The sequence below is a fragment of the Leptonychotes weddellii genome, chromosome 2 (genome assembly GCF_054177405.1).
Source record: "Leptonychotes weddellii isolate Sample4059 chromosome 2, ASM5417740v2, whole genome shotgun sequence".
In the NCBI taxonomy this organism is placed as follows: domain Eukaryota; kingdom Metazoa; phylum Chordata; class Mammalia; order Carnivora; family Phocidae; genus Leptonychotes; species Leptonychotes weddellii.
Genome location: NC_138370.1, coordinates 172,850,688 through 172,862,966, shown reverse-complemented (window position 1 = coordinate 172,862,966; position 12,279 = coordinate 172,850,688). Strand labels below are relative to the sequence as shown.

General features: G+C 49.3%; 1 protein-coding gene across 2 annotated transcripts in view; it reads left to right on the top strand.

Moving 5' to 3' along the window:
• The window catches only part of STX18 (syntaxin 18), a 117,831-nt gene that overhangs the window by 73,741 nt on the left and 31,811 nt on the right, over positions 1-12,279 (top strand). For both annotated transcript variants that reach the window (XM_081812636.1, XM_081812637.1), the window contains exons 3-5: positions 8,960-9,075; positions 10,804-10,881; positions 11,047-11,113. In XM_081812636.1, the coding sequence (XP_081668762.1) occupies positions 8,960-9,075; positions 10,804-10,881; positions 11,047-11,113 (261 nt within the window). The remainder of the gene's footprint in view (positions 1-8,959; positions 9,076-10,803; positions 10,882-11,046; positions 11,114-12,279) is intronic.

Here is a 12,279-nt window from a genome sequence, read left to right as displayed (position 1 = left end):
GGAAGAAGGGAGAGAGTTGGGATGCAGGGGGTCAGGTCAACATGATGGAGATGGACGAGTGATCAGCTTGATCATTGGTGAAATCTAGGGTGGCAGGCAGAGCTTAGGTCTGAGAGTGGGTGGCCTTATTGAAGGCTCTGGAATTAGACAGACTCACTCAGCCGTTCCTGCCACTGAACAGTCACAGTCCCTGGAGCACAGAGATCGGGAGCAGCCCCCTTTCTGGCATATGAGAGAGAGGACAGCAGGGCTTCTGCTGTCTATAAGCAAGCAGATCCCAAAGAGGAGAGAGCAAGGAGCCATGGCTAGGTGCGTGTGCATGTCCCTGTCTGTGCCTGGTTCCTTCGGCCAGCTTACCGATCAGAGAAGTCCCCCTTCTCCCCTGCCAGGAGGCTGAGGAAGGCACTTGGGGTCACACCAGGGTAGCTGATTCATGCAGAAACATGAGGACTAGGGAGCAGGCATCTCCTCAGTGACCTGCGTTCTCTCCGGATAGAGAAGGGCTGCCCTTCTTGGTTCCCATCAAGTTCCCCTCCAGCCGGTGGTGGATGGTCTGCAGCCTGCCTGTTTACTGCTCCTGCTTCCCAGTGCAGTGTGCTGGCCTTGGCCGGGAACATTCTGGATGGAGTATGAGCATGGAATTGAAAGAAAAATTGCCTTCAGACCCATAAAGCTATGTTAGTTTGACATAATTAGGAAGCTGTAATTTTTTCCATAATGTAGAGCTCAGACTTTATTGACCCATTTAATTTTTTTTAGTAATGACATTTTACTAGAGCAGAACAGCATGCAACGGAGGTAGCCTCTGGCTGGATCTCTTGAATGATTTTAATTAAAAATAATGTCTCCCCTTCTGGTGGATGTACCTTTTCTGCAATGTCTTGGCAACAAAACAGTACCAGTTGGGGGAAAACTTCTTTGGTTTCTGTTTTTACTAATAGAATAACCATACTGTCAATTTCTAGCTTAAAAGGTTAATGTATAATGTTCCTAAAGGAACATCACCTTTTAATTGAGTGATCAGTTTTATCAAATTAACCTTTAGACCTTTTCAGTTTCACTGAGCTGAGTTTCCATTAAATCAAAATATAGAGTAGGAGGATGTTAATCTAATGTTCTTGGAATTAGTCATTTATAGGTCCGTTCCGCCCACGGGGTGCATGTTCACTTGGAAGTGAGTACCTTTCTTGTTTACTTTTCCCTAACGCTTCTTGCCTCCATTTCTGATGAGACCGTTTCTATTAGGGAAGAGCACAAGGCTGGAGGCCCCCCCTTCTCCCTGCTCTCTCTCCCCTGCTCTGACTGGGGGTGGGGGGGTGGGGAGGAGAGACGGAGCAGGCACCTTATGTAGGGCACATTCTGTTAGCATTACCTAGCACTGCCATGTGAAGCCAAACTAGGTAAGCAAACAAGATGCTAGGGAGTATTGGGATAGGGAAACAGTCATCTGTCATTCTTCCAAGTTCCACTGAGGGTAGGGCCATCTATTTTCCAAGGACCCAGGAGCTTCCTTCTGTCCTTCTAACTCTCCCCCAGAAAATGAGGAGCTGGAGTTGGGGAATAGGAAGGTACCATACCCAGAGAGGAGGGGAGACTTACCCAGTGGCTGAGACTGAGAACCCTGAGCTCACTCCTCCCTTTTCTCTTGGGTGGGGCCTGTCATCAGGATGGAGGCAGTGGCTTTTCCAGGGAAGGCTCTGGAAGAGCTCTGCCGAGGTGCCTGTAGGTCTTGGGGGTGGGATAAAGTCAACTGGGGAGAGGCCTCCTAAGGAGCACAGTTGCAGCTGTATATCAGGCCTGTTCTGCATGCACGGAGTCAGGCCGTTCAAAAAGTGTTTGATTACAATGTACTGATTTATCAGCCTGCCAAATCCTAAGCATTGCTCTTGATGATGGGGATATGGCAGTGAACAGACAAAAATCCTTGCCTTTGTGGAACTTACATTTTTGTGGGGGAAGACAGACAAGAAACAAAATTAAAAAGTGAAACTATGTGGGGCGCCTGGGTGACTCAATCGTTAAGCATCTGCCTTCAGCTCAGGTCATGATCTCAGGGTCCTGGGATCGAGCCCCGCATCGGGCTCCCTGCTCGGCGGGAAGCCTGCTTCTCCCTCTCCCTCTCCCCCTGCTTGTGTTCTCTCTCTCGCTGTCTCTCTCCCTCTGTCAAAAAAAATAAATAAAATCTTAAAAAAAAAAAAAAAGTAAAACTGTAGAATGTTAGGAGGAGGGGGAGGGAAAAGTGGCTACCACATGTCAGGAAACAGTCTTACAAAGGTAGGTTAGGGAAGGGCTCATTAAGAGGGGGATATTCAGTAAACACCTAAAAGAAGTAAAGGATCAGTTTATATAGATATCTGGGGAAAGAACGTTCTAGAAGAAGGCAGCCGGCAAGCATAAAGATCCTGATGTAGGAGCGTGTTTGGAACATCGCAGGAGCAACAAGGGGGCTGGTGTACTGGGGCGGGATGGATGGGGGATAGGTGAAGATGAGCTCAGAAAGACAGCAGGAGCCAGATCTTGTAGGTTTTGCAAGAACCATGGTTTTTATTGCTCAGTAGGAAGCCACTGGAAGGTCTTGTATGGAGGAGCGATAAGACATGACTTACTTTGTATGTCTGATCAGTATGGCTGGTATGTTAGGATAGGCTGGGCAGCAGACATGCTAGGAGACTACAGTTAAGTCCAGGTGAGGGATGTCAGTGCCGTGGACCAGAGACGTAGCCGCGAGTGTGATAACAAGAGGTCAGATTCTGGAAATATTCTGAAGGTAGGGCCAAAGAGATTTGTTGATGGATTAGACGGGAGCTGGGAGAGAAAAAAGGGTTGGGAGGACTTGAGGTGTGGGACCTGAGTGGCTGGAAAGAACGGAAGTTTGAGGAGAGCAGGCCGGCGCTCAGCGTGGGGTGTATTCACAAGGCGAATTCGACATCCGGATGGAGGTGTTGAGCAGGCAGTTAGATATTTGGGTCTCAAGTCCCAGGAGAGGTTCAGGCTGAGATAGAAGTTTGAGACTTGTAAGCATAAAACTGGTATTTGTGCTGCTAAAGCCACAAGACCAGACTGACTCACCCAGCGAGCAGTGTTGACAGCGAAGAGATTCAGGGACCGAGCCATTTAAGTTTTCGGGGGAGCTAGGAGGTGTCCACAAAAAGCCTGAAAATGAGCATCGGGTGCGGTAGGAGGAAATCAGGAGAGCGGAGTCGTGGAGGGCTGAGGAAGGGCACAGGTCAGGGAGGGGACACCATCGGCTCCATCCACTGTGTGCCAGGTGACTGGGTAAGGGCTGAGCCAGCATGGGGGCCACTGGTGCCCCTGGGAGCGAGGACAGCGGTGGAGTGAGGAGAGTAAAGCTTGTTTGGATTGGGGTCAGGAAACAGTGGTCAGGAAAATGGAGACCGGGGTGCAAACTTATTAGAGAAGTTTTACCCAAATAAAGGGAGAGGTTAGCAGTAGCTGGTAGGAGACATGGAGTTGAGAGGTTTTGTTTCGTTTTGTTTTGTTCGAGTTAGGAGAAATAACCCAGTGTTTGCTGGGAAAGGTCCAGTAGACAGGGAAAAAATGCTATGAGTGACTAATACATGTACTGTTTGTTCACTGTGCACCAGCCTCTCTGGGCACCTCGTACACACCGTGCTTCTTTAAGGGTCGATGGTGCAGGGGAGAGAAGGAGCATGTGGGGGCCGACCTGGTGCCAGGTGGAGGGGCAGAGCTGGGAGGTGGGCCTTCACCCATGGGAGGCAGAGAGAAGGCAGGTCTTTCGGGCCCAGAGGAAGATGGGAGAGAGCCGGGGGGCATGCGCAGAAGGCAGGAAGCGGTTACTCCTCACCCTGAGGACGGGCACAAGGAGTGGGCAGTTGGAGGAGCACGGAGAAGAGAAGGAACAGCCAGCCAGGAGCGTGGGAAGGCACGTGCAGCGGGGACATGCAGCACACTTGCCGAGCACCGTTCGGGGACCACCTGAGTCGAGTCATCATGATAAAGCCAATATTTTGATCTCTGTCTCTCCGATTCCCACTTGTTCCTAAACTCAGCTAAACAGTGAATGGTTAGCTGTTGGTCCTCCGTCCGCCACTGCTCCCCTTCGTCTCTGGCTCTGCCTCAACAGTTCCGCTCCTGTGGCTTCCCACTCCCTGCCTCCTCCCCTCCTCCCCTCTTCCCCTCCTCCCCTCCTCCCCGGAGCCAGACTTGGCCGAGTGGCCCTCTGGAGATTAGGATTAAAATGGTCAGATCAGTTCAACAAGATCCACGCAAGCAAGCATTTTTTGAGTGCCCTTCACGTGAAAGCAGTCTATTCCTGGGGTTTTAGATGGCACCGCTGTCTTCCTCTCTTTCAGTTTGTTAGGCCGTGGTTTGTAGTCTCCGGCCTGCCTCAGTCTGTGGCCGCGGCACTGAATGTCACAGTGACTCCCCTTTCTCCTTCATAGATCCTAGAACTTCAGAAAGCCATCCTTTGTTACTTAAAATCGCCTTTGCTTTCTCCAGATTTTATCACCAAATGGTTCTAAAAGTCCATTTGCCCTGGTTTCTTTTTTCAAAACAAAGTGTCAGTCATGGAACATTTGGTCTCCAGAGCATTACTTCTGTCCTTTTATCTTGCATTGTAAGGACAAGCATTAATCGTGGTTTCTCTCTTTCATATTTCCAGTTCATTTTCTCTTCCTTCTGTGTTCCTTGTTTCTACTAATGTCTGCTGCTCATCTAGGCCCCAGGTCCCAGGATCTGATGATGCTGTGCTGTTCCTGACAGTTTTACCTCTCAGATCCGTCTCCTCTTTCCAATCCTTGCCACCACCCACACTCTGCCATTGCTTCTTTCTTAAATTTCAGTCCAACAGAAATGCACTGGCACCTCCGTCTTATACGGCGCTAGGGAGACAGAGATGACTAAGGCAGGCTTCTCTGCCTCGTTTCGGTAACCCCATTACCTGATCTTTCCCCCTCTCCTCCATCTAACGAGATACTGCCGTACTCATCTTCATCAGGCCCAGCCCTTCCACTGGCTACAGAATGAAACTCCTTCTGCTAGCATCGGAGGCCCACTGAGATCTCATTGCTCCACCTGTCCTGTGCTCTGGCCAGATTGAACCACTGGCTGTTCTCCCGATAAGCTCGCTCTCTCCTGACTCCATTCTGTTACTTCCTGAGAGTGTCCACTCTTGTCTCCCCAGGGCCACATCCTGCCTTTCAAGATTTGGTTCATAGATCCCCTTCCTCTCCATCAACTAGTGGGGAAAAAAGCATCCTCTCTCCTGAACTCTGTTCCCTTTTGTGACATAAGAGGTCCCCTGGGTGGTGGTTAAGAGCATAGACTCCAGAGCCAGGATGTTTTAGTTTGAATTACAACTCGGCTGATTACTAGCTGTGTGACCTTGGCAAGTTACTTAACCTCTCTGTGCCTCAGTTGCTTCCTATATAAAATGAAACTTGTAATAGTACCCACCTCATGGAGTTTTGAGAATTAAATGGGTAAATATATGTGAAGCGCTTAGCACAGTGAGTAGTGTTAATGCACAGAAGGCTTTATGTAACCATTAGCCATTGTGATGTAAAAGCATGTACATAAGCCTGTGGGTGTTACCTGTTGTGATGTGTTTATTGAGAGCAGGGTCTATATTTGTTCATATCTGTAGCCCAGACATTTACAGGGTAATCTGTGCTGTCTGTTGGGCATATACTGTGGACAGGGTCCTGTACTTGCCCCTATGTAATATTTATAGCAAAAATAAGATTTTAGCCTTTAACTTTTGTCCATACCTTTTCAGTAACCTTTGAAACAGAATACAAAATCATTTACAGTGGGTGCCTGGGTGGCTCAGTCGGTTAAGTGTCTGACTCTTGATTTCTGCTCAGGTCATGATCTCAGGGTCATGAGATTGAGCCCTGTGTCAGGCTCCAAGCTCAGTGACGAGCCTGCTTGAGATTCTCTCTCTCCCTCTGCCCACCCTCCTCCCCCTGCACACGTGCGCGTGCACTCTCTCTAAAAAAATCTTTTAAAAAAGTCATTTACACTGTTTTCTCTCTTCTCTATCCTCAGGAAGCATCTAACTGCATATTAAAGTAATAGGCACGGTGTCAATGGTATTTTGTAATTTTGAACTTGCCCCTTTATGCTGATCAACCAAATAATTAAAAAAAAAAAATCTTCCTTTGAATTTCTGAACCAGTAAATAAACTTACTACCCATTTTTTTCCTCCTTTTTTCTTGAAGTAAATTGACTAATCCAGACCTATACCTAACTTGGTCTCCTTTAATTGAATCTAATATTTTGGTAAATTGAGGTCTGTAATAAAATTATCCCTCTGTAACTCATAAAGGAAATAAAATTAAAGTTTGATGAATTTCTATATGCATGTCCTATGAGAATATATTTTTTTGGAATTTATTTGCCAGATAGTTAACCTTTTCAAAACAGTAATAATTTTGTTATTGTGATACTTAATTTGGGGCTATGTCACCAGCAAGCCTTCATTACTTTTGATGAGTATGTTTCAAATGCCCATTATATAGGTGCTGCTGTTTTTAAATTCTCACAGAAAAATAAGAGCTTGAACTCTCTTTCAGGTTGCTCCATCTCCTCATCTGTCGTGTCCTAAACTTCATGTGCCATCTTTGGCCGACACCCAAGCATCTGTCCTTCCACACCTGTGCCTGCCATGTTCGGGACCCTAGGCTCTCCTCTTTCCCTCCTCAGCCAGTCCTCGTCGCCTAGTAAATCTTCCTTGGATCCGCTGTGCCTCCTCCCCACTGACCTGGCCTTGGCCCAGAGTCTCTTCGCCTCTTCCCTTAACTGTGACTGAGAGCACCCAGGTTTTGCTTCCACCCATCTGCCCCCATGCAAAATGCAGACTCTGTTTAACGTCCTCAGTGGCTATGTCAGCCGTCCCCGACTTCTGTACCTCGAGGGCTCCTCTCCAATTGATAGTGCAGTATTTGTATGATCGTTGTGTTTTGGGGAAGCCTATTGATACTGGAGAAATAGCTGTTGCAGATTCAGTACAATTTTAAATAAATGTTTACTTATCATAATAGCATCTACATTCCTTTGAAAACCAGAGTAACATATGCTAGACGTTCACTGTGGAGACGCTGACCATGTGTGGGTGGCATGCTGCCCCTCGCAGTGGTGCGAAGCCCCGAGAACTCCATGGCCCGGACGCCCAGTGTGCAGGGAGCACCTGGTGCACTCCTGTTTGCCCTTTCACACTCAGGATGATCCTCGTGCAGACCATATAGCGAACGGTCATTCCAACGGTGACCTGCAGGGGGGCATTTGTAGTAGGTCTTTTCCCACTGTCCTCTGTGGGGAGCATCTCCCTCTCTGCCTGCCTGGCACCTCCCCTGCACGCACTGACCTCTCTCCCCGTGGGTCCCCCTGTCCACTTGCAGACCAACACCATCCAGACAGTTCCTTGTGCCCCCTTTTCTGTGTCGGTGCCCCCGTGATTTGGTGCTTGCCCTCTGCAGGGATCAGAAATAAGCCTTGTTCCAACTGCGGACCCCCAACCCCGCCACAGTGCCTGACATATGGGGGTTTAGTATAGAAGTGAATGAGTGGATGAATCGCAAGGATTAAGTAAGTCAATGAAATACATGTAAGGCATTGAGAGTAAGTGTCTGGTGCAGGCTAAGTGCTCAGCTACTGTCGGCTCCCCTGCTGTGTGCTGGGCACCAGTTTAGGTTTGGGGGAAACAAAGGAAAAAGGACAGAACCCCTGCTTTCCTGAAGCTTCCGTGCTCCTGGGAGGAGCTGGACACCCGTATTTCAGGGAGCGGTGAGGCCTGTAAGGAAAATGAGGCTGGGTGAGAAGAGATGGCCGTGGGGTAGCAGTGCGGTCTGGAGAGCCCCAGCCCCCGTGTCACAAGGCAGAGTAGAAGGGGACTTTGGGTCTCAGAGACCGTTATGTCCTATCCAGCACAGGCACTTAAGAATCAGCGATGGTGGCCCGTGTGGGGGCGAGCGCAGGGGCTGGTCAGGGAAGCTGGCTGTGATAGGAGATCCGGATGGGGAGGAAGCATGTGCACATCTGTTGGAAGAGCACCTGCTGCAAGACCTTCCAGGCTGCAGCAGGGTCAGGAGCACGTGGGGCCGACCCTGACAAAGCAGCCAGTGTCGTCGGGAGTGCGGGGTGGGAGGGTGAGTGTCAGGAAGTAGGTCACACGTGTCGGGTCGGGGTGATCGGGACCTTGTATTTTATTCTCGGTGAGGATGAGGGGCTGGCAGGGCTAGTAGATGGGAGCGGAATGAGTTGAGTCTGTACATTATCTGAGGTCCCTTTTAACTTGGTATTTTGTGTTTCTAAATTTCAGTTACAATGTCCGGAGTGTTTAATTAGGCTCGTTAGCATCACTGTTAATAATAGTGCTGCCACACCTGCCCAGCTCTTAGGAAGATGAGCAGGGCACTCTGACCGGAATAGCTTGAGCTTCGGGGTGCTGCGTTAGCGTAGGTGAGCACCCTCACTAGCTCAGTAACTTTGGAGTTTTCTAACTTAACATCAGGGAAAAGGAAATGTTTCTAAGAGCTCTATTATTGTGAGTCTTGAAGACTGCTTGTCAACATTGGAAAAAACGGCAGCCTGAAACAGCTTTCCACATACATCTCAAGCGCCTCCCGATAGTAGGCCCCCCCACGGTCTCTGTGCGGCACCCAGGGTGTTCTCCTCATGTTTTGCTAGTTCTGTCATCGTGTGCCCTGAGAACCTTCAGGGGCTGCCCTGTCGTTCTCACAGTCGAAGCCCACATCCCTGCTCAGGCCTGACCCCACTCCCTGCTCATGGCCTTCGTATCTGTTGGGTCTGGGGTCTGCTATGCAGAGTTCTCCCACCTCCTAGCCCGGCCAGCTCCTCTAAATGTCATGTCAGTAGGAAAGCTTTCCCTTCCCTTCACGCTCCATGCAGACATTTGTGGTCATTTGCTGCTGCTGTAAAATTTTGTCCCACGCCCCACTTTTTTTTTTTTAGCCATGTCATGTCTGAATATGGAAGGATGACAGACACAGAGCGAGACCAGATTGACCAGGATGCGCAGACGTTCATGAGGACCTGCTCTGAAGCAATTCAGCAGCTGAGAACTCAAGGTGAGGTGCTCTGAGAGGCGCGGCCAGCCCGCCGTGACTGTGAAGTCTCAGACAGGATCCATAGCACGCGCCCAGCTCAAGTTCTCTCCTGTGTTGCTATTTAGATTTTGGTTTCAAAACTTTAAAATTCCTCTTTTCTTGATCAGCTGTGAAAAGTCATGAAAAGGCTGTGATTCAAGTTAAACAGTGGGAGGAGGGAGGTGAGGAGGACCCCTCCACGCACAACCAGACATTTCCTAAGGGCCAGAGCAGACAGATTGTGCGCGCCCCTATGCTCCGTGTGGCATTTAGAGGGTCGGTGGTCAACAGCGTGTGGACAGGGATGGGAGAGGGTGCTCTCAGCCGTCTGCTTGGATAGGAAACTTCGGGAGCAGACCATCACGCTGCAGAGGAGGGAGCCGTGGGTGCTTTGGTGTCCACCCCAGCTCCAGCGCGTTCTACCCATACGGCTTTGGGCAAGGCACTCAGTTGCCGTGCGCCTCAGTTTGTCTATAAAGTGGCGACAGTCACAGGGTGCATCTCTTAGGGCTGTTAGGAGAATTCAGGTGAGTTCAGCACGTGATTAGCGCCCTGGCTGTGGCACGAGGGTCGTTCGCATCACATCGTCTTCACTCATGTCCCATTCTCACCAGGGCAGTGAGACAGCTTCCCCAGTCCTGTATCTTCCTTGACCCTTTCATAATGTGCTTAGGCAGATCCAGGTTCCATTAAATAGCACAGACCTCCAAGTGGCCAGATGCTGCTAAGTTCTTGACACCGACTTGTCTTAAGAAGCTTCCATCATCACAGCCCTGATGGGCTACTCGGAGTCTGATGAAAGCTATAGATGTTCTTGCCAGAGAAATACACATACTCACAGAATTTTGTGTACAGTCCCTCATGTGAATCTCAGGTTAAGCAGCCCAATAGGAAAAACATGATTCATGTCCCCTACCCTTAAGGGCCTAAACATTCATTGAAATAACCTAGAAGTACATGATTATGAATAAAACCAGCAACTAAGTACCAAGCCATGTGACCTTGGGCTTCTTATTGACTCTGAACCTTATTAGTTTCTGTGTGTGTAAACTAGACCTCCAGATTGCCTTTTGCATTAGCAGTCATATATGTAAAGTACCATCGGAGTGCCTGCAGGTGGTAGGCACTCAGTGTCTCTGTAAATGGGAGCTGTCCTACCAAAATAAATGGCACAGACCTGAAGCAGATGTGATAGCTTGCAGAAGCCAGGCATCCTTAGGGCTAGGAGAGTCAGGGAAGGTTTCCTTGAGAAGGAAGGTTTGACTCTGTGTCTAAGGGGCCCTTGGAATGGGGGTAGCTGAGGGGCAAAGACAGAGCATTCCAAGCTGAAAAACAGCCCAGACGGTGGGGGGTAGTGTGAGGCTTGAGTTTGATTTAAACATGTTACTTGAAGGTCAGCTTGAGCATTGGATGCTGTTAATACAAACGGGGTCAGCTCTCAAGAAGTGGGGCGCATCCAGTACGATCCCTGCACGCTGTAATAAACCATAAATTCTTTGACTGTAGTTTTTCTACAGGTTTAATCTTTTACTCTTGCGAAGCCCAATAAATCTTCCTCTTTTAAAAATGTAATGTCACTTGACACAGACTTGTTTTATCGCTGCAGTTTTACAAATACTTTCCATAAAGAAACTGTTCTGAGGAAGCTGATGAGTTGTTGCCCTGTGAAACCGAGCACAGAGACCTGACTGCTGTCCGTTTGTGTTCCAGCGCACAAGGAGATGCCCTCCCAGCAAGTGAAGGAGCACAGGAGCGTGGTTCTGGATTTCATCGAAGATTACTTAAAAAGTATTTCACTTTATCTTAAAGGTCAAATGTGGCATTTCACCATAGACATGATGCCAAATTTAGCTTTGCTAGCTGAAGACTGTAGTGTCTCCTTATACTTAATGACATCCTTTGCCTGCGAAGCGGTTTTAAATGGTCTCTGTTCTGGTGTTTTCCCTACAACAGGAGTATGTAAACTTTACTCAGAACAGAGAGCCATCCGCGTTAAACGAGTGGTGGATAAGAAAAGACTGTAAGTATTGTCTCTGCTGGGGTTCCTTAATTAATAATAGCAATGATAGCAGCTAACGTTTGTAGAGTCCTTACGCTTTGCAACATAGAGTGCTTGGATTTCTTCACAAAATGCTATAGCTAGTATTTACAGAGCCCTGACTGTTGTGCTAGGCACTGTGCTAGATTCGTTGGTAGCTCACCACCACCTACCCTGAGGGGCAGGTACCGTTCTTATCCTCATTTTCCAGATGGGGAGGCTGCCGCTCGCAAAGCTGGGTAACGCCCCCAAGGTCCCACAGCCAGGAGGTGGCAGAGCTGTGCTTCGAGCCCAGGCTGTTTGTTGGTTCAGAATCCATGCTCAGGCCTGTCTTGTGTTAGCGACCCTGTGTGGCTGGCAGTTTTAGCCATCTTACATCTTTCTCTTTGCCCCCCACACCTCTCCTTGCTGTCTCCCAAAGGATTTTCCTGAGGCAGGAGCTGGAGCATAGCAACCTGTGCTCCCCTGTGAGGCGTCCCTCGGGTCATCTGCAGCGTGCGCCTCCCTTCTAACAGAGCACTCGATGCCACGTGCTGGTTTGCGGGTGAGGCCGTTAAAGCCCCAGGAGGTTAAAGGACTTGCACAAGACCCCACAGCTAGGAAGCAGCAGAGCCAGACTTCGGTTATCTCCCGTGGCACGTGTCTGCTCCCCAGCCTGTCCTCCCCGTCGGGGTGCACGCCAGCTTCTAGAGCACAGGGACTCAAAGCTGCTTCCCTTGCAGCTGCTCAGCCAGCCTGAGATAGGATTCTTAAAATGAGCAGGGAGTGCTAGGTCCAGGCTTCACCTCTGGACCACTTCTAAACTGGCCTTGGAAAGATTTTAGAGTGTTCTTTCAGAAGGTAACAGTACATACTACCTGGGGACAAATTTTCTTAATTCTGATTGTGTCGAGACCCCCAGCACCAGCCCCGGGTTAGGTGGTGCGCTAGGAGGACTTGCGGAGCTTGAGGCTTGGATTTGTTACAGCAAAAAGGTGCAGAACAAACGGCGGAGGGAAACGGGTGATGTGCAGAGGAAATCGTGAGCGGGCTTCCAAGAGTCCCCTCCAGTGGAGCCACACAGGATCTGACTTGTGACAACTTGTGTGAAATGCCCACTGGGGACGCTCACTGGAAACTCACCGGCCAGGGATTTCACGGGGGGCTGG